At 41.4% G+C, this 24,568-nt stretch overlaps 1 protein-coding gene across 1 annotated transcript in view; it reads left to right on the forward strand.

Annotated features, from left to right (window-relative positions):
• The window catches only part of opn5 (opsin 5), a 45,633-nt gene that overhangs the window by 12,418 nt on the left and 8,647 nt on the right, over positions 1 to 24,568 (forward strand). The window contains exons 2-3 of the mRNA XM_078275176.1: positions 4,203 to 4,322; positions 19,080 to 19,250. Coding sequence (XP_078131302.1) covers positions 4,203 to 4,322; positions 19,080 to 19,250 — 291 coding nt within the window. The remainder of the gene's footprint in view (positions 1 to 4,202; positions 4,323 to 19,079; positions 19,251 to 24,568) is intronic.

Consider the following 24,568-nt stretch of genomic DNA (forward strand, 5'->3'; position numbering starts at 1 on the left):
TTGCACACATGTGGTGCCGTAGGCGGAGCCCGGTCACTCCCGCACTGTGTAAACAGCAATGACTGCGCTCTCTCTCTCTCACACGACAGTGTTGGCACTGTCTATGATGTGTCTCCTATGCATGATGTCTGTGAGTCATGTGGTGGTTCTTCTGGGTCTCCTCCACGGCTGGGGAGGTATGTGCGAATCGCAGGTGGTAGGGGGGAAATGGCCAGTTTCCCCTCTTCCCCACATAAACTGCCTGGAGCTGTCCACGGTGCTGAAAGTGTTGCAACATTTCGCCCAAGTGGTGGCAGAGAGGCATGTAATCATCAGAACGGACAACATGACTGCGGCGACGTACATAAACCGTCAGGGTGGCGTGCGCTCAGCTCGGCTGTTGGAGATAGCCGGGAGCTTTCTACTGTGGGCAAACAGTCACCTGCTGTCACTCAGAGCGGTGTACATCCTGGGGGTTTTGAACTGCACAGCAGACCTAATGTCGAGGGGGGGGTCCCTCTCACAGCGAATAAAAATTGAATCCACTCTCGTGCAGAGGCTATGGAGCAGGTTCAGGAGAGCGAAGGTAGATCTGTTCGCCTCACAAGAAAATACACAGTGCACACTGTGGTTTTTCTATGAACACACAGGACAACCCACCTCTTGGGGTCGACATGGCCCAGGGCTCTCCTATACGCTTTTCCCCCGGTGCCTCTGATTCCTCACCTCCTGGCACACATCCAGGAGGAGAGCCTATCAGTCATTATGGTGGCACCAGAATGCGCAAGCGCATCCTGGTTCCTGGAGGAGGCGTCTCACCGACTTGCCCGGTGCACACATTATTCCAGCATGTTTTACGCATGGCAGACATCAGACGAACACAGCAGCTGTTTGCACACTACAGAGAAGGGCCACAGGGTGCAGCTCTTTCGGAGCAGCGTCTGCCTCATTGACTGTGTGAAGCTATTACCCAGGTCTATAGCGCGGAGGGAGTGGAACCCCCCCCCCCAGAACATTCGGGCACACTCCACGAGACCACTGCCAGCGTCCGCAGCCTCCTCAGAGGCATGACGATGTCCGACTTTTGTGCAGCAGCTTCCTGGGCATCCCCGTGCCCATTCATCCGTTTTTATCTGCGCAGTGCGTCTGAGTCCCCCATGACGCAGTTTTACCCGCACTTGACGGCAGATGATGCGCTGTCAGGTTTGGTTTTGCTACTGTCTCCATCCTCCTGCACTTGAGTGGTTTGGAGGAATGTGGTTTTTTGCAGTTATTAATTGTGATATTCATTTGTTGTCACCATAAAACATTTTCACAATCCACATGACATGGGCCTCCCAATCAGTAGGCCTACTCATGATGATGACAGGGTTTTCTCATCAAAATAATGTGTTTTGATTCATTAAACCTTGTTCAGTTGGAATAGGAAGACAATTAGTCTATGTTCTGCTTGTGGACCTTGTGTTGCAGGTGGCATTGACTACAGGTCAGGTAGCTTCCCCCTAACCCAATAGCGACAGCCCTTAGAGGGCGAAGCCTATACGAAACGGAACGATAGTTATGTATTGTAACTCCAGATTCTATGAGTATAGGCGTAGCCCTCTAAGGTTCAGGCCACTTGCCCCACTAACATTGGCTGAAGAAAAATGATGTTGGGAGCAGATCTCTGGTCGTGCCACTGTAATATACAGTATCTGCGGATGTAAGAGAGGCCCGTGCGAGGCACAGGGCGCGAAAGAAATCTTCACGACTGCGCATGAGCGAAGGGATTAACCCAATAGCGATAGCCCTTAGAGGGCGAAGCCTATACTCATAGCAACTGTCGTTAAAAGAGGAAAAATTATGGCACATTTAAAAAGCTTGAAAGCTAAAAAACTAACTAAGCATGGGATGGAGATCACAAATATACCAGTCAAACTTTGGTGCCAGAGGGGTAGGCATAATTATTAAGAAGAATGTGCTGTTTGATCATGGGTGTACGGTCAGGGATCCAGATGGCAGGTATGTAATTGTATCAGGTACACATAACAGTGTGTTGAGTAGAATTCCAGAGGTTGGTGAAACAAACATCATTATGGGAGGGTATTTTAATTGTATTCTGGACATTTTAATGGATAAACAATCAGCAAGGTCTAGATAGATACTTTATTGATCCCCAAGGGGAAATTGTCAGCAAATTTGACAGCAAATCCAGATCAGATAAAAAATGCTATGCACAATCTTAGTTGACATTTGGAAGCTACATAACCCCAACACAAGAGATTCCTCTTTTTTTTCTCCAGTTCAGAAATCCTATTCTAGGATTGATTTCAAGCTGGTGGACTTTAAAGTGATCTCCAGTATGGTGACCACACAATACCATAATATCTTGATAAGTGATCATGCTCCCATGTCACTTGACATTAGATGTAACATAGAGGTGAACTCACCTGGAAATTTGATAACACAATTTTGAAAGAGAAACATTTTTTGGAATATCTCTATGGGAGACTATGGATCTGCAGAGGCATCTCCAGTGTCATTTGTAGCAATTATGTCTGGCAGCCTAGCTGACATAATTGCTACAAATGACAATGGAGATGTGGATGATTCAGTACTGTGGGAATCAATCAAAGCAGTGCTTAGAGGCAGCATTATATCCTATGTAGCAGGCAGGAAGAAACAAACAGAAAAGAGGTTAGTGGACCTAAACGAATCTGTCTCAACTAAAGCATTCTTACAAAACCTCGGCAGATCCACATACATTGAATACCATAGTCTCCCTTAGAGATGAGTACAATACAATTTTATCTGCTGAGGTTTGTAAGCAGATGAACAGAATTAAACAGATGCAATTTGAAATAGGAGACAAACCTCAGAAATTGTTGGCACAGCAGTTGAGCAAGGCCCAAGCCTCTCAGGCTATAAAATCAGACAATGGGACGGTTCTTACTGACCTAAAAGAAATAAAGACATGTTTTATGGAGTTCTATTTAGAACTGTACAAGTCAAACTGTAATCATGAACCAGACGTAATTAATTCATTTCTCTCAGAGCTGAACCTCTCTCATCTTAGCAATGAAGCAGTGGCGGAGCTAGACAAGGACATCTCTATTGAAGAGTTAGTAGAAGCAATTACTACATTCACACACCAATTTAGGACGTGCCTTAACCTCCATTCATTCTGGTATTTGTTTTCTACTCAAAAGCCTTTAACAAGCAATGGGAGCCCTTGTGGCCATTCTACAAATGACACTGCTTTGAACTCTGGCAGGGACAAATGGCCAGTGTATCTGGGTACTGTACTGGCTAAAAAACGTATATTGCGATTATGGAAGTCTGACGCTGTGCCTTCATTTGAGATGTGGCTAAGAAAAATGGGCGAAGTCCTCCATCTTAGATTCACGAATGCAGGGAGGAGTGTGTTTGAACACATTTAAGGGTGCTGAGGGAAGAACGTGTGGGATGAGGGGTCGCAAATATTAATACTGTACTGTAATAGTGGAAATTTCAAAGTTTTTTTTTCTTTCCTCTTTTGACTCCTGGTTTACTCTTTATTCTCTTAACGTAGGTATTTCTAATTGCTACTGTGCCTCACCATTAATGTATTTTAGAAAAATAATTCCAATTGTATGTTCTTGGTTGCTGCTGTATTGTTGTTTTTGTATGAATAAGAAAATGGGAAACTAATGTTGCCTGAATGAACCAGTGCAGTATGCACCCAATGTTGATCTGCAATAAAAAATAAAAAAACACGTATTTTCCTCCTCTTATTTTGGCATTTTGATTAATGGCTTCAGCCATTAGTTTGAAGGCTTTAGGATATTAATATCTTTAGGTGTCAAGATGTCAAAGTCCCAGTACGTTTAGATGTCTAGGTGAGAACTGTTGTGAGCTTGAGCCACTTATGCACATCAGTTTCTCTCCCCCTCCAATTGTGGTGTCTCCTTTTTAAGCCCCGGGCAGTAACCACTTTACTTCATGTCTGCTTGCGAACCGTTCCTTACTACTGGTATTTAACATAAGATTTTTCCAACTCCAGTTTGACTTGACACATAAATACGAAGTTGAGTGCCTGTGATTGGGAATCCAGTAAAAGTTTGACAGAGGGGCAAATAGTTCCTCTTGCTTTGCCACTTACAGTAGACTTGAGCACCCATAATGCATTCAAATTGATGTAGAAAAAAAATGAAAAAAAGTGAAAATGCTTAATCACCCTCTCTCTTTCTTTCTCTATCTTACAGGAATCATGTCTGCAACAGGGAATGGCTATGTCATTTATATGACCATCAAACGCAAAACCAAGTTGAAGCCTCCTGAGCTCATGACTGTTAATCTAGCCATCTTCGACTTTGGCATATCAGGTACTGGCTTATGTGTGCAGTTACTATAGTACAAAAGAATACATGTCACAAAGAGTCAAAGAAATGTATGAGACCATTTTGCATAAAAACGTTAAAATGAAAGTAAAGCATATCAGATTGACTTGGTCAACTGGTGGAGGAAAAACATACTGGATAGATGGATTTAAGTCATTTATGTTAGTAGAGACAGTAGATGATATGAAATCGTGAAAATTTTTAAAGTGCTCATATTATGCTCATTTCCAGGTTCACAATTGTATTTAAAGGTTGTACCAGAACAGGTTTACATGGTTTAATTTTCAAAAAACACCATGTTTTGGTTGTATTGCACATTGCTGTGGCTCCTCTTTTCACCCTTTGGGTTGAGCTCTCTGTTTAAGCTATCGAGTAAGGCATCTCACTTCTGTTTCATCTTTGTTGGGAGTCACACATGCGCAGTAGCTAGGTAAGGACTACTAACCAGTTACTAACCAATTTTATTTATAGTATCAAATCATAACAAGAGTTATCTCAAGACATTTTACAGATAGAGTAGATCTAGACAACACTCTATAATTAACAAAGACCCAACAATTCCAATAATTCCCCCAAGAGCAAGCATGCAATGCAGCAGTGGCGAGGAAAAACTTCCTTTCAGGGACAAACCTCAGACAGACCCAGGCTCTTGGCTCTAGGTGTCTGACGGTGCCGGTTGGGGGTGTGATGAACAGTGGCAATAATAGTCACAATAAAGATAATGGAACTATGACTAGAAATAGTAGTTGTAGTAGTTAATGGCGTAGCAGGGCGTAACAGGGTGTAGCAGGGCACTGCAGGGCATAGCAGGATGTAGCAGGGCATAGCAGGACGTAGCAGGGCATAGCAGGGCACTGCAGAGCGTAACAGGGTGTAGCAGGGCATAGCAGGGAGCAGGACCACGGCGACAGCTGCAACCATGATTTAGGTGCCACTCTAATCCAACGAAAACTGCTGGGCGAAAAAAACATAAGGACTCCAGGGAATAAGCTCCCCAGAGCTAAGTTAGAAACAAACATTTCTGAGACATGGATGCACACAAATGGAAAGAGAGAGGAGAGATGAGCTCAGTGTGTCAAAGGAACTCCCCCGGCAGTCTAAAACAGCGTAATTAAGAACTAGTGCAAGGCTAAGCCAGTTCTATACGGGTTGGTAGATGAATCTGACGACTTTGAAGAGAAGCTGAAGGCTCTGGGTCCCATTCTGTGTTCCGAAGAATCTATGTCAAACCTGGAGGATTCATCGTTAACATTAACATAACATCGCTTAGTGCGATTCCTTTAATGCCAACTAAATGTTTGTTTTTTGCCATCGTCAGTAGAATTTATCCTCCGTTAACCATGGATGTCTAGTCATTGGTAATCTACGCAGTGGGTAGTTGCTGCTGTTAGTAAGCTAATGTTAGTTATGTATTAGCAAGCTAAGGCACTTGTAAACTTGCTACTATTACTTTCTGATGTATCGACATTCCACTATAACACAAGCTGCATACTGTGTACAAAGTGCAGCTTTAGCTTAATTTACAGACTTGTCACTTGTTAACTATACAAGACATCTTGATGACAGCCATGCTCCACCCTCAACCTTTAGCCATCTAACCATCAAGAGCCAGGCAGCCTTTTTGACTCAGTGAGTTGGGGGTGTTATTCAGGGTTGAAAATTAACTTTTTGTCCACCAGCTAAATGGCTAGTGAATGTTAAAAAAATACTTTTTTTTGGCTGGTGAGTCAAGCAAATTTACCAGCCACTAACATATTTTACCAGCATTTTGCTGGTAAATGGTGTTTATTTTGAACCCTGCTCATATGAATATGTGTTGAGGGGAGTGCAACGATGGTTGGTGTCCGGCCAATTGTGGTGGGCTGTTCTGGGTCTCAAATGTCCAGGGCTGATTTTTTACCCCAGTCCAACCTTGGGCCTAAATGAGTGAAATCCAGTGGAATTTCTGTCGGCAATGGAGCAATCCCGGACGTGGAACATCGAGGATATAGACTAGGCTATGCACAACAAGTGGCAACCTCTTTTGAGGAGAGTGTGAAGTTAGCAGTTAGCTGTGAACGTAGCAGTGCTGTGTGTGTGTGTGTGTGTGTGTGTGTGTGTGTGAGAGACGGCGGTCAATGTTAAGCAGTAAGGTTATAACTGTGAACGTGGCAGTGCAGTGGGTGTATAGTTTAGGCTATTTGTCGGTGAATAAATGCAACAACTCTTCAAGAATCAAGCCAAGTTCCACCGGCTAATTAAAGTAAGGGGGGTTAGCCCCGACGTTAGCGACCAGCTAATGGTCCAGGCTCACTATCGTAAGGTGGGCTGACCTTTAAAGGGGACACATTATGCTTTTACGTGTTTTCAAATAATGAGGTAAACGTATTTTAGACAAATCCCTGTGAGCTAAAAGGTTCAGATTTCCAACTATTCTGAACGCTCCGGTTTCAAAAGTTTTTTCTACTCTCGGCTAAGTCTTACGCAACTCTAAGCCGGCCTTCTATGATTGGTCATCTGCTCCAAGTAGGCAGGACTGGAGTGTTTTATTTTAAGCCATTGCGGTGTTAACATTGTCCCATGTAACTACACGCTAACGGCAGTAAAATATGTCATCTTGGCTGCCAGTGTCGTTAAATTCGCCACAATTCCAGGTCACATTACTCCTGAAACATTTTTTGTTTATGTAGTATCTGGTTTAAAAGACTTTATTTGCGATTTTGACGGTAGAAAGTGCTGCTTTGTTCCATTACAATCTAACATTAGGATACTGCTAACTACTAGTAGTAGTAGCTACATGCTAACGCGACATAGCTGTAATCTTGGCCAATGATGATCATTTCTCCTCAAATTCCGGTCACTTTACTGAAACTCAAAACTCCAACTCAAAATTGGACGAAAATCTATTAAACTGACCTTTGTTGATCAAAAAAACAAACAGATTCAGCAACTGTATGGCCTACTTCTCACTTAAAATGTTTTCAGAAACACGTTTCGGTGAACTATTTTCGTAAAATACGAGATCGTATTCTGAACGAGCCGCCATTATGCTCGTTTGTGAAATCCGGTAGAGGCTTAAAGAGACAAACCCTCCTACAGAGTGTCTCATACAGAGGTTGACTGCAGGTGCAGCAGCCATGGGCAGTATGAGAAAAATAAAATGTTTTTTTTAACATTAAAGCAAAACATGTTCTAGTACAAACACAAAATGCAAGTATAATTCTGAAAATGGTATATAATAGTTACCCTTTAAGGTGGACAAGCTATTCTCATTTTAGTGACAAGGTGTTCCTCCCAGTTTTGCTAATGACCATCTCAGTCCACCTTAAGGCTTTGGTGGAACAGCTATTATTATTTTAGTGGCAAGCTGAATTTAGAGTGAGCTGTGTGAAGTTTGTATTGTTTATAGTTGTAAGACCAGACATTTGTAGTGATTACTCCTCCCTCATTAAACAGGTATACATGAACATATTTAACTTATTTCTGCAAAAAAATAATATGAAAATAAGTATTGAAGCTTTTCATGGCTTGATTTTTTTGCACCAAATTATAGCTAGTAGTATCGATAAGTATCGGTATCGATAAGCAGTATTGGTATTGAAATCGATAGATAAAATCCGAACGATACCCAATCCCTGGCACCCTTGACTTGACAGCATTTCATCTGTATATTCATCTGTATTTCATTTCTATATTTTCTATCAGTGGTATCTGATGATCTTTACCTTACACTGTACGTGTGGTCCGCAAACACAGTCAAAGTCAACCAAAGTCAAGTGCCCAGGAAGTGAAGCCAGTTTATCAGCCCATGTGTTTGCCCCATAGCTACATACACAGTAAAATAAGTGTTATTAAACATGCCTTGTAACCGCATATTGAGAAAAACTAAAGAAGAGTTTTATTCCAAAATGGGTCATCCCACAAGTTGAGAACATCTTGTTACAATGATCAACTAAATCAGCAAGGCAGCCAAATCTTACCCTCCATTATTTAATTTGATTAAATTATATTCTTCCAAAAAGTTTGACAGCTTTAAAAATATAAGTTTGTAAAAAGCAACATTTACATCCTTTGATTAATCATTCTGTACATCAAATTTCGTTTCAAAAGCCATCACCCTTACATTTCTTTCAACACACTGAGCTTCACTGCAGCTGCTATCTGCACGAATTACTGTTAGCACAGACTACAATGTTTAAGGCTGCTGCCAATAATAGGCCCATAATATATGTATGATGACATTTCATCAATGTATGTCTTAAATGCTACTTTTCAATTTCAACCATGCAATCATGCAGACATGGGTGATCACTTTGGATGCTGTTGATTGCATAAACCCATTATGAAAATGTATACTGAGGTAATAAATCAAGTGAGAAATAGGCTTAAACGGACTTCTTTTTGCAACCAGTGGAGGCGCCCCCTGCTGAACATAAGATAGAATGCAGCTTTAAGGCACTTCCACATTGGCTTCACATTTTAGACCCAGAAGTCTATGGTAAAAAGGGAACTGTTTGATAACATGTAGCATACACAAGCATATAACATCCAATAAATAGGCTTTCAGTGTTTGACTCATAAGCATTTCATTTCTTGTATTAAATAATGATTAGAATAATATTAAAGAATATAAAATGCAGTTGTGTGTTTGTAGAGCTCTAACCTTAAAGGAGAATTCCGGTCGATTTCAACCCGTAGCTCTGTTGTTTGTAAATTAGGAGTACGGTCAGTAGCGAGAAAAACGAAAACAATCGGTGCTGCCTAAACCGTGTAAACCTCCTGCTAGCGTTAGCACCCAACAGGCTTAAACAGGGCTTAAACAGGGCAAGTTTTAAACGTGTTTTAAGCCTCTAATCATGTTCGAAATGCCATTACAAGTGCTTAGCCATGTGCAGTTATTCCTTCCAAGGGAACACAGTGAATTTGACTGCAGTAGATGTGACAGAAAGGCATAAAGGTTGTGTTAATCCATACCTCTGTTGATTTCCTGTTGTCCGGTGAAGTCCACACTAGTCAATTGCCGATCTCATACAATCCAATATTCCAAAAAGCATTTTTTCCACACAAAAAACGATTTGCAGAGGTTCTCTCCATAGTAATGACTATGTATCAACAGGCTGTAACCTGACACCACAGTGGAGCGAGCAGAGCTGCAGTTCAAGAGTTCAACAGCTAGGTAACCTAGCAACGGCGGAGTTTGTGCCTTTCCAAATTGCGGCAACCAAATGAAGTGATATTTGAGCTTGAGCTTTCACCGTCTACCCCTCAGAAAACCGGGAGATTTTACAGTTGTGACTGGTTGCACTTCAGCTTGATGTGCAAACTCCCTTGCGAACATTACGTGAGAGAGATTACCGTGTTTGCAGCGAACATTTTGATGAGGACGACTTCACCGAAAAGAGCGTCAAGTCCCGGTATCTGAAGGCAAATGCCATTCCAAAAGCGAAAAGACCAGCTGCACACAAATTGGAGGTAACGTCTTTATGATTTATACTTTCCAAGGCTGAAGTAATTCTCACTTGTTTTCCTGTGAAGAAATGTTTCGCGGTGTTGGTGAATTCTTGAAAAAAAAAACACCACTAAATGTTGTAACTACCGTTACTGAGATAGTATCCCGCATATGATATTACCGACATGTAATTAGTAATGAGTTATATTACTGCGTTACAGCAAAAATGAATATATTACTGTAACTGCCTTACACCCAACACTGATTATGATAGATGCATCCTAAATGTTACTGTTTTGGCCCATTGAGTCTGACTACAATGTTATTTCTCCTTCTTACTTATTTAGGGGACAACATCCAGTGACATAGAGACAGAATTAGCTGCAATGCCACAGTCAACTCCCAAGAAGGCGTCAAGCAAATCTGGTCATCCAGCCAGTTTCAAAATAGTTCTTTCAAGTCCACAGACAAAAACCCCACAACAACGTTCAAAGCCTTCATCATCTGGCATAGCCTATCTTGCACTCCCTCTTTTACAGCAACAAACAGTAAGTTGTTTTAATTATTTAACCATTTTGAATGTTAATTTGCTATTACAATCATTTTCCTATATTGTTATTACAAGGTTATTTATATTACTTTATGTTGTGAATTGAAGGACCAGGCTGCCACTGCATCTAGCCCATCTTTCAATGCCCCCCACACAGCCAGTGGACATCTGTCTCAAGTGAGTTTAATACCTTTTCTTTTTGTTCTTTATATTAGAGTTAGCTTTGTTGAGATAATTCTTGTAAATGTCATAATCATGTTGTAACTACAAACGGACATCTCAGACATGGTTGGAGTTTCATCCTTTTTTTGTGAATTGTAGGACCTAAGTGCTTCTGCATCTAGTCCATCTTTGACTGTCCCCTGCACAGCCAGTGAAGATGTGTCACAAGTGAGTGGAATGTATTTTCTTTGATATAAGACAATGTTCCGGATGGGAATGTTGATGATTAGAATGTATTTCAGGACTAGAATATGGTAATGTTTGGGACTATGACAAATGAGTTTTATAGGCTAGCAGTTATTTGCAGTATGCCATTATTTCTTATGTAAAGACACTCATCGCATACTACATAGTCAGTTTTTATATTTCATTGTGATGCTGGACTAAACACCACCAAAGCACAAAGTTGTTTACTCGCGGCAGTCTCAGCAATGGGTGGCAAAGCCCATGTATGAACGTACAACTCAGGCCTTCCACGATGACCTGATGGAGCGTGTCTGAAGGAGGAGAGAAGACAGGACCATAGTCTTCTCCGAGTCTTTACCCCGTCATGGACAGAGAAGAAGGCGACTGCTTTGTAACATAGCCCCAGTTCCACGGCCGGATATGAGTGAACTGGTTGCTCAAGCCAGGTCACATTATATGAGCATGTTCTAGGCCTAGGAAAAGAGTACTGAACTATTTTTTCTTTGTACACTTCAGACTATGTTGCAGCATGATTATGTATAAAACCACACACTGCACTGTACATACTTTACATTGATTGCGTCTAGATTGTGATATTGTAATTTCCTTTTTGTTGTAAAGACAAAAAAGCACAAATGTAATGTGTACTGTTATATTATAAAACCACTGATAACAGACAGGTGCAGCAATATATTATACAATGTACTTATTCTTACAATTTATTTATTCTTACTTTTTCCTAATATAACTGTGCAATTGCTTTGTTTATTCCTAGTAATGGCAATACCAAGTATTACTAGAAATCATATTATTAGACTCAGAATATGTCCTCTGCCTCTTTGAATCCCGTGTAACTTCCAGTGGGGGAGGGGTACTGTTGTCTGATCACTGCTATAACACAGCTAGGCTTCTTCTGGTGCCACGCCAAGGTGCTCTCCTCTCAGAACCCACTCCAGAATCACCCGGTAGGCCACGAGTCTGCATTGGCTGGGGGGGAGGAAGGGCGAGCTTTGGTTATTTCACTAAACAAGTGACGCATTTATTCATAATAAATAATAATACATTTCATTTATAGAGAGCTTTTCATCGTAGTCAAAGACACTTTACAGTAAAAACCAGCACATATAGCACATTAAAAACAGATAAGCAATAAAACCAACACATACAACAAGCATATTTAGAAGCAATTAAAAACAGGTGAGAAATGTAAGATTATTGTATGTGGAAAGCTAATCTGAAGGGGTGTGTTTTGAATGTGTATTTACAACAAAAAGCAAATACCTGAGCTAGGACAGAGTCACGAAAGCCTGTTGTACTCACTCATTAGACAGCTGGTGATCAGGTCCGTCCGGTTTAGGCCGCTTCTTCCAATTTACTTTCGGGACAAAAAAAAAAACGCTTCCAGAACATCCTTATAGATCAGATGGGGAAACCTCTCTGTGTGGGCGAAACAATGTCCGTTATCTGGGGACCCATCCAGACCAGGCTGTATGAGATACCATTCCTTACAGCACAGGCTTTCTTCCTCAGTGGTCATTGCGATACAGTATCCACACGAGCATCATGTACCCGCATCACATGCAACCAGCCACAACTGTAAAATCTCCCGGTTGCGGAGGGGTAGACGGTGAAAGCTCAAGCTCATATCCCTTCATTTGGTTGCCGCAATTTGCTGCTCGCTCCACTGTGGTGTCAGGTTACAGCCTGTTGATACATAGTCACTGCTATGGAGAGAACCTCGGCAAATCGTTTTTTGTGTGGAAAAAAATGCTTTTTGGAATATTGGATTGTTTGAGATCGGCAATTGACTAGTGTGGACTTCACCGGACAACAGGAAATCAACAGAGGTATGGATTAACACAACTTTTATGCCTTTCTGTCACATCTACTGCATTCATATTCGCTGTGTTCCCTTGGAAGGAATAACTGCACATGGTTAAGCACTTGTAATGGCATTTCGAACATGTTTAGAGGCTAAAAACACGTTTAAAACTTGCCATGTTTAAGCCCTGTTTAAGCCTGTTGGGTGCAAAATCTAGCAGGAGGATAACTCGGTGTAGGCAGCAACGATTGTTTTCATTTTTCTCGCTACTGACAGTACTCCTAATTTACAAACAACAGAGCTACGGGTTGAAATAGACCGGAATTCTCCTTTAAATGTTCCTCTGTTGATTGCATCCACCTTTTCCCACTACCCAGTCATTTTCTGACTCTTGGCTTTTGCATGCTGTGATTGCAAGTGGCTCCTAAATGGTTAAAATCATAATGATGATCGTCTTTAATGCCCTCTCTAACTGCTTTCATGTCTACTCTCTTGTCTTTTCTTTTCTTCTTGTTCAGCACTTGGCACACACAATATTCTTGGCATAGTTCATCCTTGTAGTGTATTCATGCTGTAACAACAATGGAAAAGAGTAAATAAACAGCATTGTATAATCTTCCAGAATCATGCTTCTAACGAGTGCTTTTCCTGCTTGTTATTCTAAAGACAGATCTTTGTGATGAGGTGATTAGAGATGAAGGGCCCTATTTTAAGTATCAAACGCCAAAGGCAAGTAGCTTTGTGGGCGGATCTCGGGCGCTGTTGCTATTATACCGGATAAATGACTTGTCCACGACGCAAATCTAAAAATGGGTTGGTCTGAAGTAGCTACATTACTCATAGGTGTGGTTTGGGCGTAACGTGCAATAAACCAATCAGAGCGTTATCTCACATTCCCTTTAAAAGCAGGCGCGCTTGTTCTATGGCGGATTGCTATTATAATGGCGGATTTGCTAGGCGCACGCTCTTTAAGTGATGGTTCAGAGTAATTTCACCCTAGGCTGCTTTGCACCTTGACCTCGAGCCAAACAACCCGCCATAAGCTTTTTTCCCTTGTTATAACGTTGGTCGAGTTAGCGTTAGCTTAGTGCAGGCGCTAATGGATCCACGTTTGTATCTCGTAAATTATCCCACTAAGAATGATACCAAACTTCTACAGTAGTACAAATAGTTTCTGTACTTATAAAATGAGGCATTAGAAAGTTTGTAACTACACCAGAAGTATATTTAAATAACACTTGCCTGATGGAAACTCCTCTCAGCTGCTACCGCGCGAGATCCCGCAACATCACGCACAGAGCACAACATCTATTGCTTTTAAACCGCAGCCAGGATATATACAACTGTGTGGCATCTTGTCCTATCGCCTCACACTGCAGTAGCTGCTTCTGCTGTTCACTCGCTTCTTGATTCTTCTTTACCAGTAGCCTCTTCCGGCAATAGATGTAATGCAATATACATACATATTAAAAATATGTATGTGACATACCATAAATGCATATAATACCTTACACATATATTAACATATGTCCAATTGGAAAGTTATTTATTTTTTTATTAAATGAGTATCAATAGGTATTTTCAGACTTTATGTAACTGAAATTATGTAATTACATGTTTTTCACCTTGCATGCTTACAACGACATGGGGCTCTTATTATCATGAAATGATGATATACCAAACGAAAGTCTAGTCTCTTAAAGCGTTGAAAACTGACAATTATATCTCCAATCATGTTGCAGCCTTTTCAAGACCAAAACACTGATAAGGATAAATTAAAGTAATAGTGATAGTTGTAGCTGACAATAACCTTGATGAAGTGCACAGAACAATGCGGAACAAGAGCAGCTGAATACATTAAGATTATGAATAGTTCCCATTATTGAAATTAGTTTTTGCCCCATGGGACCTAAAGATGATAAGGTCACTAAGCTGATTGCTTCGGTTGGCCTGTGTCCACATAACACTTTGGTCCGGAGCAAGTCATCTTGACATCTACTGGGTAGATTACCATTAGAATTTAGTATGCATATTAATAGGAACCAGAGGATTTGTACTAACCCTGTAACACAAATAAAACCAACACAAAGACAGAGTCAACTGTGTTCACAGCTGATTCTGATGTATTGTGATCTTTCAATAGAATTTGCGGTGTATTTGCCCCCTAGAGCACATTTGTTGACATTTCCCCTTGTGTCACAAGCAGATATCATAGACCCCACAGAACAACTGCACAATATATCCCTGTTTGAGTAATATTTTCAACAATAAAAAAGCTGTGGCTAGGAAATGATGTAGCCTTTTGCTTTTAAAAATGAGTATTGTTATGATATCACTTCAGTGTCTTTAGAGAAGTGGCCGTTGTTAGCTGATTGACAGCAGCCATCTTCAGACGCGAAACCATGCAGATTCTGGGTGAGTCAGTTTAACACAGCACAAACCCATCTAGAAGTACGAAAGACATGCACTCATCTGTGCAAGCTAGTCTCATTCTCACGTGGAACGCAATACATAGGGAGAACAAGACAGGGGGAATAATGTTACCGGCTAGGTTAACCTTTAGCAGCTACGTGTCTTTATTATACAAGTCCAGGTTAGCTTTAGCTGTTTGAAACAGTATCAATTTGTGACCTGCATGCACATGACCTGATGAAAAACTTAACTGCTGTATTCCTTTTACAATCTTTGGTGGAAGTGTATTGTATAGCATCTTGGAATGAAGTTACTGTACAGTTTTTGCCCCTCAATTAAATCTAATTACACTGTTAAATGTATATTGGTGTGGATGTTTTTTTGTTTTTTTTTCCATAATATTGCATACATTGGTGGAAAATCTTCCCCAATTGAATGAAAATGTAAAAGAAACCCTGGAGTAAATCTTGAAAATAAAAGGACTCCAAAAAATGGAGCAACCCCTAAGTAATGTGAGGAGGTAGAATACACCAAACTCCCCAAACAAACTGTTCATGTTTGCTGGGAGTGATAGGTTCAGAGCCTAAAATAGATGCCAAATTTCATCTCTGTACATATTTTCCATTTACGCAATAATCCTTTCCACATGAGTTGGAAGACCAAAAACAGCCATGGTTGCCAAACCAGGCGGCTGGCCACAGGGCAAACTAAATAACTGCCTGATTTGTAGAGCTGAAAGTTTCTTTTCTGTTATTACAATGACTGATCAAGCCTCCAAACATGTGAGCAACCGTGTGTGCTTGCCCCGCTGGGTTTTCAGTGATTCCAAGAAGTTCTAATGTCTCATGCTGTCATCTTGCCTCGAGAGGTTTTGATGTTTATCTCTTTTGTGTGTCTTGGCCATGCCATGCCACATGGATCATGGCTTATCCAGCTCTCTAGGTAGAAGGCCATCATCTGACGCACACTACAACAACCAGAAGCCCCTTTAACAAAGCCTGTTCAGGAATGTTGCACTGATATTCTACCTAAAAAGTATGAACACAGAATGGGGGGACTCATTTGCTCTTCCGTTAAGCCTGCAGCAGAGGTAATTACCAGAGCCAAAACGACGCCTTTGTAAATATAGAGCCGGCATTTTCAGGACAGGAAAAACATGCTCTGGTTTATTGGCATTTCTTTAAACCATTCACAATAGTCTTGGGAAGCGCTTAGCCCCGGACACAATGACGATGCCTCTGCAAAATAGCCTCGGGAAAGAACTTGTTTTGGTGGAACATTTGTAGGTTCAAAAGTTGTTTTAGTCATGCAACAGAAAACTCAGATTGGACAGATCTAGCTGTCTGGATTTACCCTGCAGAGATCTGAGAAGCAGTTAACCATAGTCCGCATAAATCGACCGGATATCAGAATGCCAATACAAAGAAAGTGGAAGGTTAGGGACATCCGGCGGAATTTCCGGCGGAATTTCCAGTGGCACTTGAACAATCCCGGAAGTGGAACGTTGTCGATATAGACTATGCAGGCGTTGGTTAGTTCCTAACCCTATTTTTTACAATTACATTATTATCAGACTTGCCAATGTTCTTTGTTTGTGCCACTGATGCCTGCCCTCTGCACACAGGTGAGTACAGGGGGAACCAATAGGATTTTGAGTTGGGAGTAATGTACTGACTGGAACAACACAGTAGTGTGGTTGTACAACACTGGTCCATGCACACGGTGCAGCTGTGATGCAGCTCAACAGGGGTACTTCAGTCACACATGGAAGAAGAGAAACTGAAACAAAATACTTTGTATTGATTTCGTTAGGGTAAAAATAAATAACTTCTATTTTAAATAGTGTTTTATTACAGTAGTGAAATTGTACTTAAAACTTTCTATACAGACTGATATGAATTGTATTATTTTTATACTAATGTTATAAGAATTTAGAACAATACCTGAAAAACACACAACAGTGATGCAAAAACTGACACAAACAATCCAGTTTCTTTTGTGTTTCAGTTATATTACAGTTTAGGTTTTACTATTGGCTCTAACATGTCTGAAATTAGCCAAATCCCCAGAAACATGGTTAACCAAACGAGGAAAAAATACAAAGTGGGGTCATCACATATACACATACTGTCCGTCATGTCGTTCAATCTAGCTAAACAATAAAGAAAATCTATTTGTTTACGGACATCAAGCTAGGCTATATGCTAGCGCCATATGCTATGTGCTTAATTTATGTTACTCACCCTCAGAGTTGTGGACGTAACCCCACTTCAAATCTTTCTCCCATTTCTTGATGGGTGCAGGTGAAAGAGCGTTGACCATTCTGTGCACATTGTTGACATATACTAATAATAAAGCAATGGACGGTGATGGTAAATAAACTCGGTTACAGAGCAGCTGTTTGCAACGGACGTTCTAACGTAAAGCGAACACATCCTCAATGGGGCAGGGATCATTTCATTGGTCAGCACTACAACTGGCATTCTATTGGTTGGGGAATTTTGACAAGGTAACACAAAAAATCCGAGACCGCAGGAGAAATCCGAGACGAGAAGATTTGCAAGCGCGCTTGCAAACTCAGAAGCAGCCTGAGTGCGAGGAAAAGGGCCAAAGATGAGAGCAGGAAATCTGTCCTAGCAACAACGTAGCTGAGTCCAAGCAGAAAGTTTGAGCACAAGCAGAGCAAATCTAAGCGCAAGCAGTGGTGTGAAAGCAAGGTTTTGAGGAAAATTATTACAAAATCTGAACGTAAAATCAATGAGAATTGAAAGAATGCGCTCTTGAATAAAGATAGGAATAAAACTCCATACCAAGGAAGCTTTAGTACAAAAAAATATTTGTAATGCGTTGTGTTTATGTCAACAATCAGCAGTCCAAACATTTTCCTTTCATTTGTCACTTCCCTTTTATGATGTCCGGTAATGAGTCACAAGATGCCACAGCAGCTGTCACATGTATTCTTGATTTTTATCCTTTGAATATACTGGGATAAGAGAAAGGGGCTTTTGTTGTCTACACCACTACACAGTAGTAGTAGTAGTAGTAGTAGTAGTATATATATATATATATATATATATATATATATATGTATATATATATATATACAGTATATGTTTGTTGAAATAGGGTTATTTACCGTCTCCTCTATATATATATAGGTGGGCAAATGCATTTTTGTCTCAGTGCATGCATTGTCTTAGTCCGGCAGCGCCGCCGCTAGCTTAGCTTAGCATAGTGAATGCAATCCTTTGTTGCCGGTTAGCATGTTGTGATTAAAAGTGAGCCAACAAAACAAAACAAAACAAAACAACAACCTATAACTACTTCTTGTGGCCTGCGTATTCACAACGAGTACAAATAGCAATGCAGATTAAGACAAGACGATTTCCTAGGCAGACATTGATTTGGGACTATATTGGGTGGAAGCACAGGCAAAGCACTGCTACTTGGGCGCAGAGATATTATGCAGCACCTGAAAACCCCCAACTTCCGTCAACATACCGACATGAATATTAACTGGCTATTTTTCCTACAGTAGACAGTGAATGACGATGAACATTTTGTGAGAGACGAAGAGGATGACTTCTCAGACAGTCAAGATCCAGAACCATACCTCTACGAACCAGAGTTTTCAGAAGAGGAGCTGCGTGCTTTGGAAATAGAATGACAGGAGGAGGAGGTTGCGATCGCTCAACAGCTATCGATATCGATTTGAGCTATCGATAATCAAAACTCCATTAATTCTTACTTCAGTTTTACTAGCTGCAAAAAAACTACGCATAACAGAGTAAATCCGGGTCCTGTATGGTTCTGTGGTAGAGAAATGGACATGGTAAAAGTTAAAGAATAAGCATTTCATTTTATGATTATGTGAACGACTCAAAACGGCTCTTAAGATGTGTAGGCTAACAAGTAGACTACTAAAAGGGCACACTGCTCACCCTGACATAATCTAATCATTTTCTGTTTACTCTCTTTTCTCTGTCTACCCCTTTCTCTTATTTCAACCCTACTTCCACCAACTCCCATTCCTTTCTTTCTCATTCCTGTTTCATGCTTCTTGTTCTTTTATCTTCTTCCTTCTTCATCTCCTTGTATGCTTCCCCTTCTCTCTCCCTGCAGTGGCAGGAAAACCCTTTTTCGTTGTGTCTAGTTTATCCCACCGCTGGTTATTCGGCTGGGAAGGTTGTCGCTTCTATGGCTGGGCAGGCTTCTTCTTTGGTTGTGGGAGCCTCATCACGATGACCGTGGTCAGTCTGGACCGGTACCTCAAGATCTGCCATCTCAGATACGGTACGTCAGGGTTTCAAGATTATTCCTTTATTTCCCCCTAAACATTTGAATTCCATGTACCACCACGTGACAATGTATTTTTTCAATTTTTAATAAAAATTAGCAACAAAAAAGACTTCCTGTTCCGGCGGCATGAAGTGAACACGTCTCAGTCGCTCCATCCTCTGATAAAAGTTTGTACTTTTGACCGTCCCTTTAATCAAGACTACACAATGTCCTGAATTGCATATTGCATATTGCAATTTAAACACTTAATGTCGGGGACAGATCACAATTTGCGGAGCAATTCTGCCATGTACTCACTAGTTACGGATCGCACAGAGCCCACCGTGATTATAAGAGATGTTATTCGAGAGGAGATTGGTATGGCATTTGATTTAAAACTAAAAGCAATCGCTAGACTCTTTACAAGAAGTTATAAAGGACACATCTTCCAAACTGCGGGTGGTAGAGGAAGCAGTTACAGATAACCATCGGCTGACTGAAATGGAGAAGAAATATGCCAATCTACAATTAGGAAACATCTCATTGAGAGAAAAGATCCAACAAATCGAAGACCACAGCCGTAAATTTAATGTTCGCATCATCGGGATCCCTAGCGGCACCAAAGGAGGACAACTGACTGCCTTCATGCACAACTTTCTGAGGGAAATGTTTGGTGCGGACAAACTCGGGCCGCAGCAATGTGTGAATATCGCGCACCGCACCGGTCCTCAATAGAGATGAGAGTGAAATGCGGCCTCCTGCAGCCATGCAAGCTGATAGTTACTCATCAAGAGACTACGATGACATTCACTAACGCTAAAGAGGCAATGTCCTATTAAGAGCAGGTAATCAAACCATCCCTCCGGGATCTAAAAGTGTGAAATGTCCATATATGGATCTCTTTCTCGTGTTCAGACTAATGTAAGCACTGCCAGCTTTCTTTCTTCTTTTTTGTTTTAGTTTTTATTAAAATTGTTGCTGTTTGTTTCTTGGGCTAACATTCTAATATTGAGTATACTTATGTTATGTTAGATAAGCTGGCCAGGTAGTCTATATGGTGGTTTGATTCTCTATTATCATTAATATTTTTACCCAAATTCATTAATGATCTATATATTATCCACTATGAAATTCCAATATTTCGTGTACTGGACGCAAAATTGGATAGATCATCTCAAAATAAATATGCATTATCTAATATGTCAAGATTTTTGGTAAACAATACACAAAATGTAGGACTCTATGAAGTATGGAGAACGCTTCACCCAGAGGAGAAAGCGTTCTCCTTCTACTCTCATGAGCATGATTCTTATTCAAGAATAGATTTTTTATTTATCCCAGTTAATTATCTTTCAAAAATTATAAACTGCTCTTACTACGCTAGGATTCTTTCAGACCACTCTGCTCTGATTTGTGAAATAGAATTTGAAAAGCTAGCACCAAATTCCAAGCCATGGAGATTTAATATTATGTTACTCTCAAAAGAGGAATTTACATCTTACATGAAAGCGTATTTAGAAATGTTCATTGAGTTGCATTAGCCGGGCTAGCAGGCCTGACCGGCATCCTTCTACTTCCTCCCCGCCTTCCCCGCCTGCCGCGGCCGACAACAATCCACAGGCGCCCTCTGGTCTGGTGGAAGTTTATTCCCCCCTCAAAAATAGGTAATTGAGCACTGTAGTGGTTATGATCATATCAGTGACTATGTAACTACATGGAAACGGGCAAAATTATGTCTGTTCCTTGTAAAGTAACAGCGTTACAGAATGCTAGCTCTAGCTCCATAGTTAACTACATTACTCCAAGCTGCTTCCCTTGTGAACACCTCCGCTCTTCACTCTTCACACACTATGCTCCGATCTGCACACTGCTGTTTACCTTTTCCTGCTACAACTGAATTCCCAAGGGACTTCAGTGCAAGACTACAGCTAGCCTTCTGTAACGCTGTTGCTTTACAAGGAACAGACATAATTTGGCCCGTTTCCATGTAGTTACATAAGGTGCTTTCCGACCGGATAGTACTTGTACTTTTTAGAGGAAAAGTACACTTCTAAGCAGTGTTAAGAACTACTCTCCCCAAAAATCTTTTTTTCCGTTTGCATTCCCACTGGCCAAGTGGCCATAGGGTCTGGTACAGTGGGGCAAAACAAGTATTTAGTCAGCCACCGATTGTGCAAGTTCTCCCACTTAAAAAGATGAGAGAGGCCTGTAATTTTCATCATAGGTACACTTCAACTATGAGAGACAAAATGAGAAAAAAAATCCAGAAAATCACATTGTAGGATTTTTATTGAATTTATTTGCAAATTATGGTGGAAAATAAGTATTTGGTCAATAACAAAAGTTCATCTCAATACTTTGTTATATACCCTTTTTGGCAATGACAGAGGTCAAACGTTTTCTGTAAGTTTTCACAAGGTTTTCACACACTGTTGCTGGTATTTTGGCCCATTCCTCCATGCAGATCTCCTCTAGAGCAGTGATGTTTTGTCGCTGGGCAACACGGACTTTCAACTTTCAACCCATATTCTATGGGGTTGAGATCTGGAGACTGGCTAGGCCACTCCAGGACCTTGAAATGCTTCTTACGAAGCCACTCCTTCGTTGCCCGGGCGGTGTGTTTGGGATCATTGTCATGCTGAAAGACCCAGCCACGTTTCGTCTTCAATGCCCTTGCTGATGGAAGGAGGTTTTCACTCTAAATCTCACGATACATGGCCCCATTCATTCTTTCCTTTACACGGGTCAGTCGTCCTGGTCCCTTTGCAGAAAAACAGCCCCAAAGCATGATGTTTCCACCCCCATGCTTCACAGTAGGTATGGTGTTCTTTGGATGCAACTCAGCATTCTTTCCCCTCCAAACACGACGAGTTGAGTTTTTACCAAAAAGTTCTATTTTGGTTTCATCTGACCATATGACATTCTCCCAATCCTCTTCTGGATCATCCAAATGCTCCCTAGCAAACTCCAGACGGGCCTGGACATGTACTGGCTTAAGCAGGGGGACACGTCTGGCACTGCAGGATTTGAGTCCCTGGCAGCGTAGTGTGTTACTGATGGTAGCCTTTGTTACTTTGGTCCCAGCTCTCTGCAGGTCATTCACTAGGTCCCCCCGTGTGGTTCTGGGATTTTTGCTCACCGTTCTTGTGATCATTTTGACCCCACGAGGTGAGATCTTGCGTGGAGCCCCAGATCGAGGGACATTATTAGTGGTCTTGTATGTCTATTCCATTTTCTTATAATTTTTCCCATAGTTGATTTCTTCACACCAAGCTGCTTACCTATAGCAGATTCAGTCTTCCCAGCCTGTTGCAGGTCTACAATTTTGTTTCTGGTGTCCTTTGACAGCTCATTGGTCTTGGCCATAGTGGAGTTTTGAGTGTGACTGTTTGAGGTTGTGAACAGGTGTCTTTTATACTGATAACAAGTTCAAACAGGTGTCATTAATACAGGTAATGAGTGGAGGACAGAGGAGCCTCTTAAAGAAGTTACAGGTCTGTGAGAGTCAGAAATCTTGCTTGTTTGTAGGTGACCAAATACTTATTTTCCCAAGGAATTTGCAAATAAATTCATTAAAAATCCTACAATGTGATTTTCTGGATTTCTTTTTCTCATTTTGTCTCTCATAGTTGAAGTGTACCTATGATGGAAATTACAGGACTCTCTCATCTTTTTAAGTGGGAGAACTTGCACAATTGGTGGCTGACTAAATACTTTTTTGCCCCACTGTAGGAGGGGTAAGGGAGTGACGCAAGCATGGCAACGGTCTTTATAGCATCGTCACTAGACCTTAGCGCCACATACAACAACAACAACAAAGCAGCATGGAGGAGGCCGTAAATGGCCAGCAGTGCCTGCACCTCCGCATCAGTCCACTTTTCTGAGTTCCGCAGTCCATTCTCGTAGTAATTCACGTAATGTTTTGCTCAACACAGACGGGGCTTTATTATAACAGACCCCGCCTCTGCCTGCTGCGCTGTGGATGTGTGTGTCTGTGTGTGTGTGTGTGACGGCCGGCGAGCCGCAGGACACGCTTGTGGAGTTTAACTCCGAAAAGACAGTTAACCACAGGTTCCCGTTAATCTTATGATGGACATGTGTTGTGATATTTAAACAAACGAACCGTCAACGGCGAAATAAAAGCCTCTTATTTACGAGAGCGGTCTGAGAGACCTCCAGCTTACAGCGAGGTCTCTGAGCAAGACTGGCCGAGCGACGAGCTAGAGGCCGGGGCAGGCACTTGCTGGCTGTCGCCTCACTTCATGGAGCTTCTCAACTCTGAAAACTTTGAAGCAAATTCTCAATTCGGCATCAATTTGCGCAAGACTGCCTACATTCGAAATCTAAACAGTTAATTTCTCGCCTAAAACGTTGTCAGAAGTGAATTTAATGATGAATAAGATGGTGAAAATTGTAAAAAATGTCTCGTTGTTGGTTGTTGCTCTGTCTGCAAGTTCCGAGTTGGCAGTGGGCGTGACTTATAAGTTCGACCAATCAAGTACACCTAGGAAAAGGGAAAAGACTCTGCTCTGAAGTAGGAGCTAAAAAAGTACGCTACTGCGGCCAGAGGAACTTAAAAATCCCTAAATTTTTCCTGTCGGAACACGACAAAAAAAGTGTTCTAGGAACGTTTAGTTCTAAAAACTGCAAAAATCCCTCCGGTCGGAAAGCCCTTATTGTCACTGATATGATCATAACCACTACAGTGCTCAATTACCTATTTTTGAGGGGGGACTAAACTTCAAAATGTTGCCGCGAAAGCATGAACTGTCCTCTGGAGGACATCCACCAGACCAGCGGGCGCCTGTGGATTGTTGTCAGCTGCGGCAGGCGAGGAAGGCAGGGAGGAAGTAGAAGGATGCCGGTCGGGCCTGCTAGCCCGGCTAACGCAACTAATACACAGTTCACCACCGCAGAGACTCCTATATTCACCAACGCCAGATGGATCGCACACAAAATGGATATATATGCTACAAATACACAGCGAACTGCTGCTTGATGATTATTACCGAAGCCTGGCTGAACACACTCACTCATCCCAGACGGCAGCGATCAGCTAACAGGGTAGGTGAATTTAAACAATGTCTGAGTTGAAAACGCATCTTGTTGTTATGTAAGGGCCCTGTTCATGTTGCACAGACATTTTAATTGCATTTTGTTTCTGTTAAGAGGCACAAAGGCACTCTTTATGTTATGCCCCCAAAACAGCTGTTTTAGCTAACTGGGAGCTCTCAGCATTAGCTGCAGCAGCTCCGAGTGGCTACCACCGATTCGGCTCGTTTTTTTTGCTATCGACAGTACTCACATACGTATAGCGATCACGATTAATGTAA

The sequence above is a fragment of the Sander vitreus genome, chromosome 18 (assembly GCF_031162955.1).
Source record: "Sander vitreus isolate 19-12246 chromosome 18, sanVit1, whole genome shotgun sequence".
Classification (NCBI taxonomy): domain Eukaryota; kingdom Metazoa; phylum Chordata; class Actinopteri; order Perciformes; family Percidae; genus Sander; species Sander vitreus.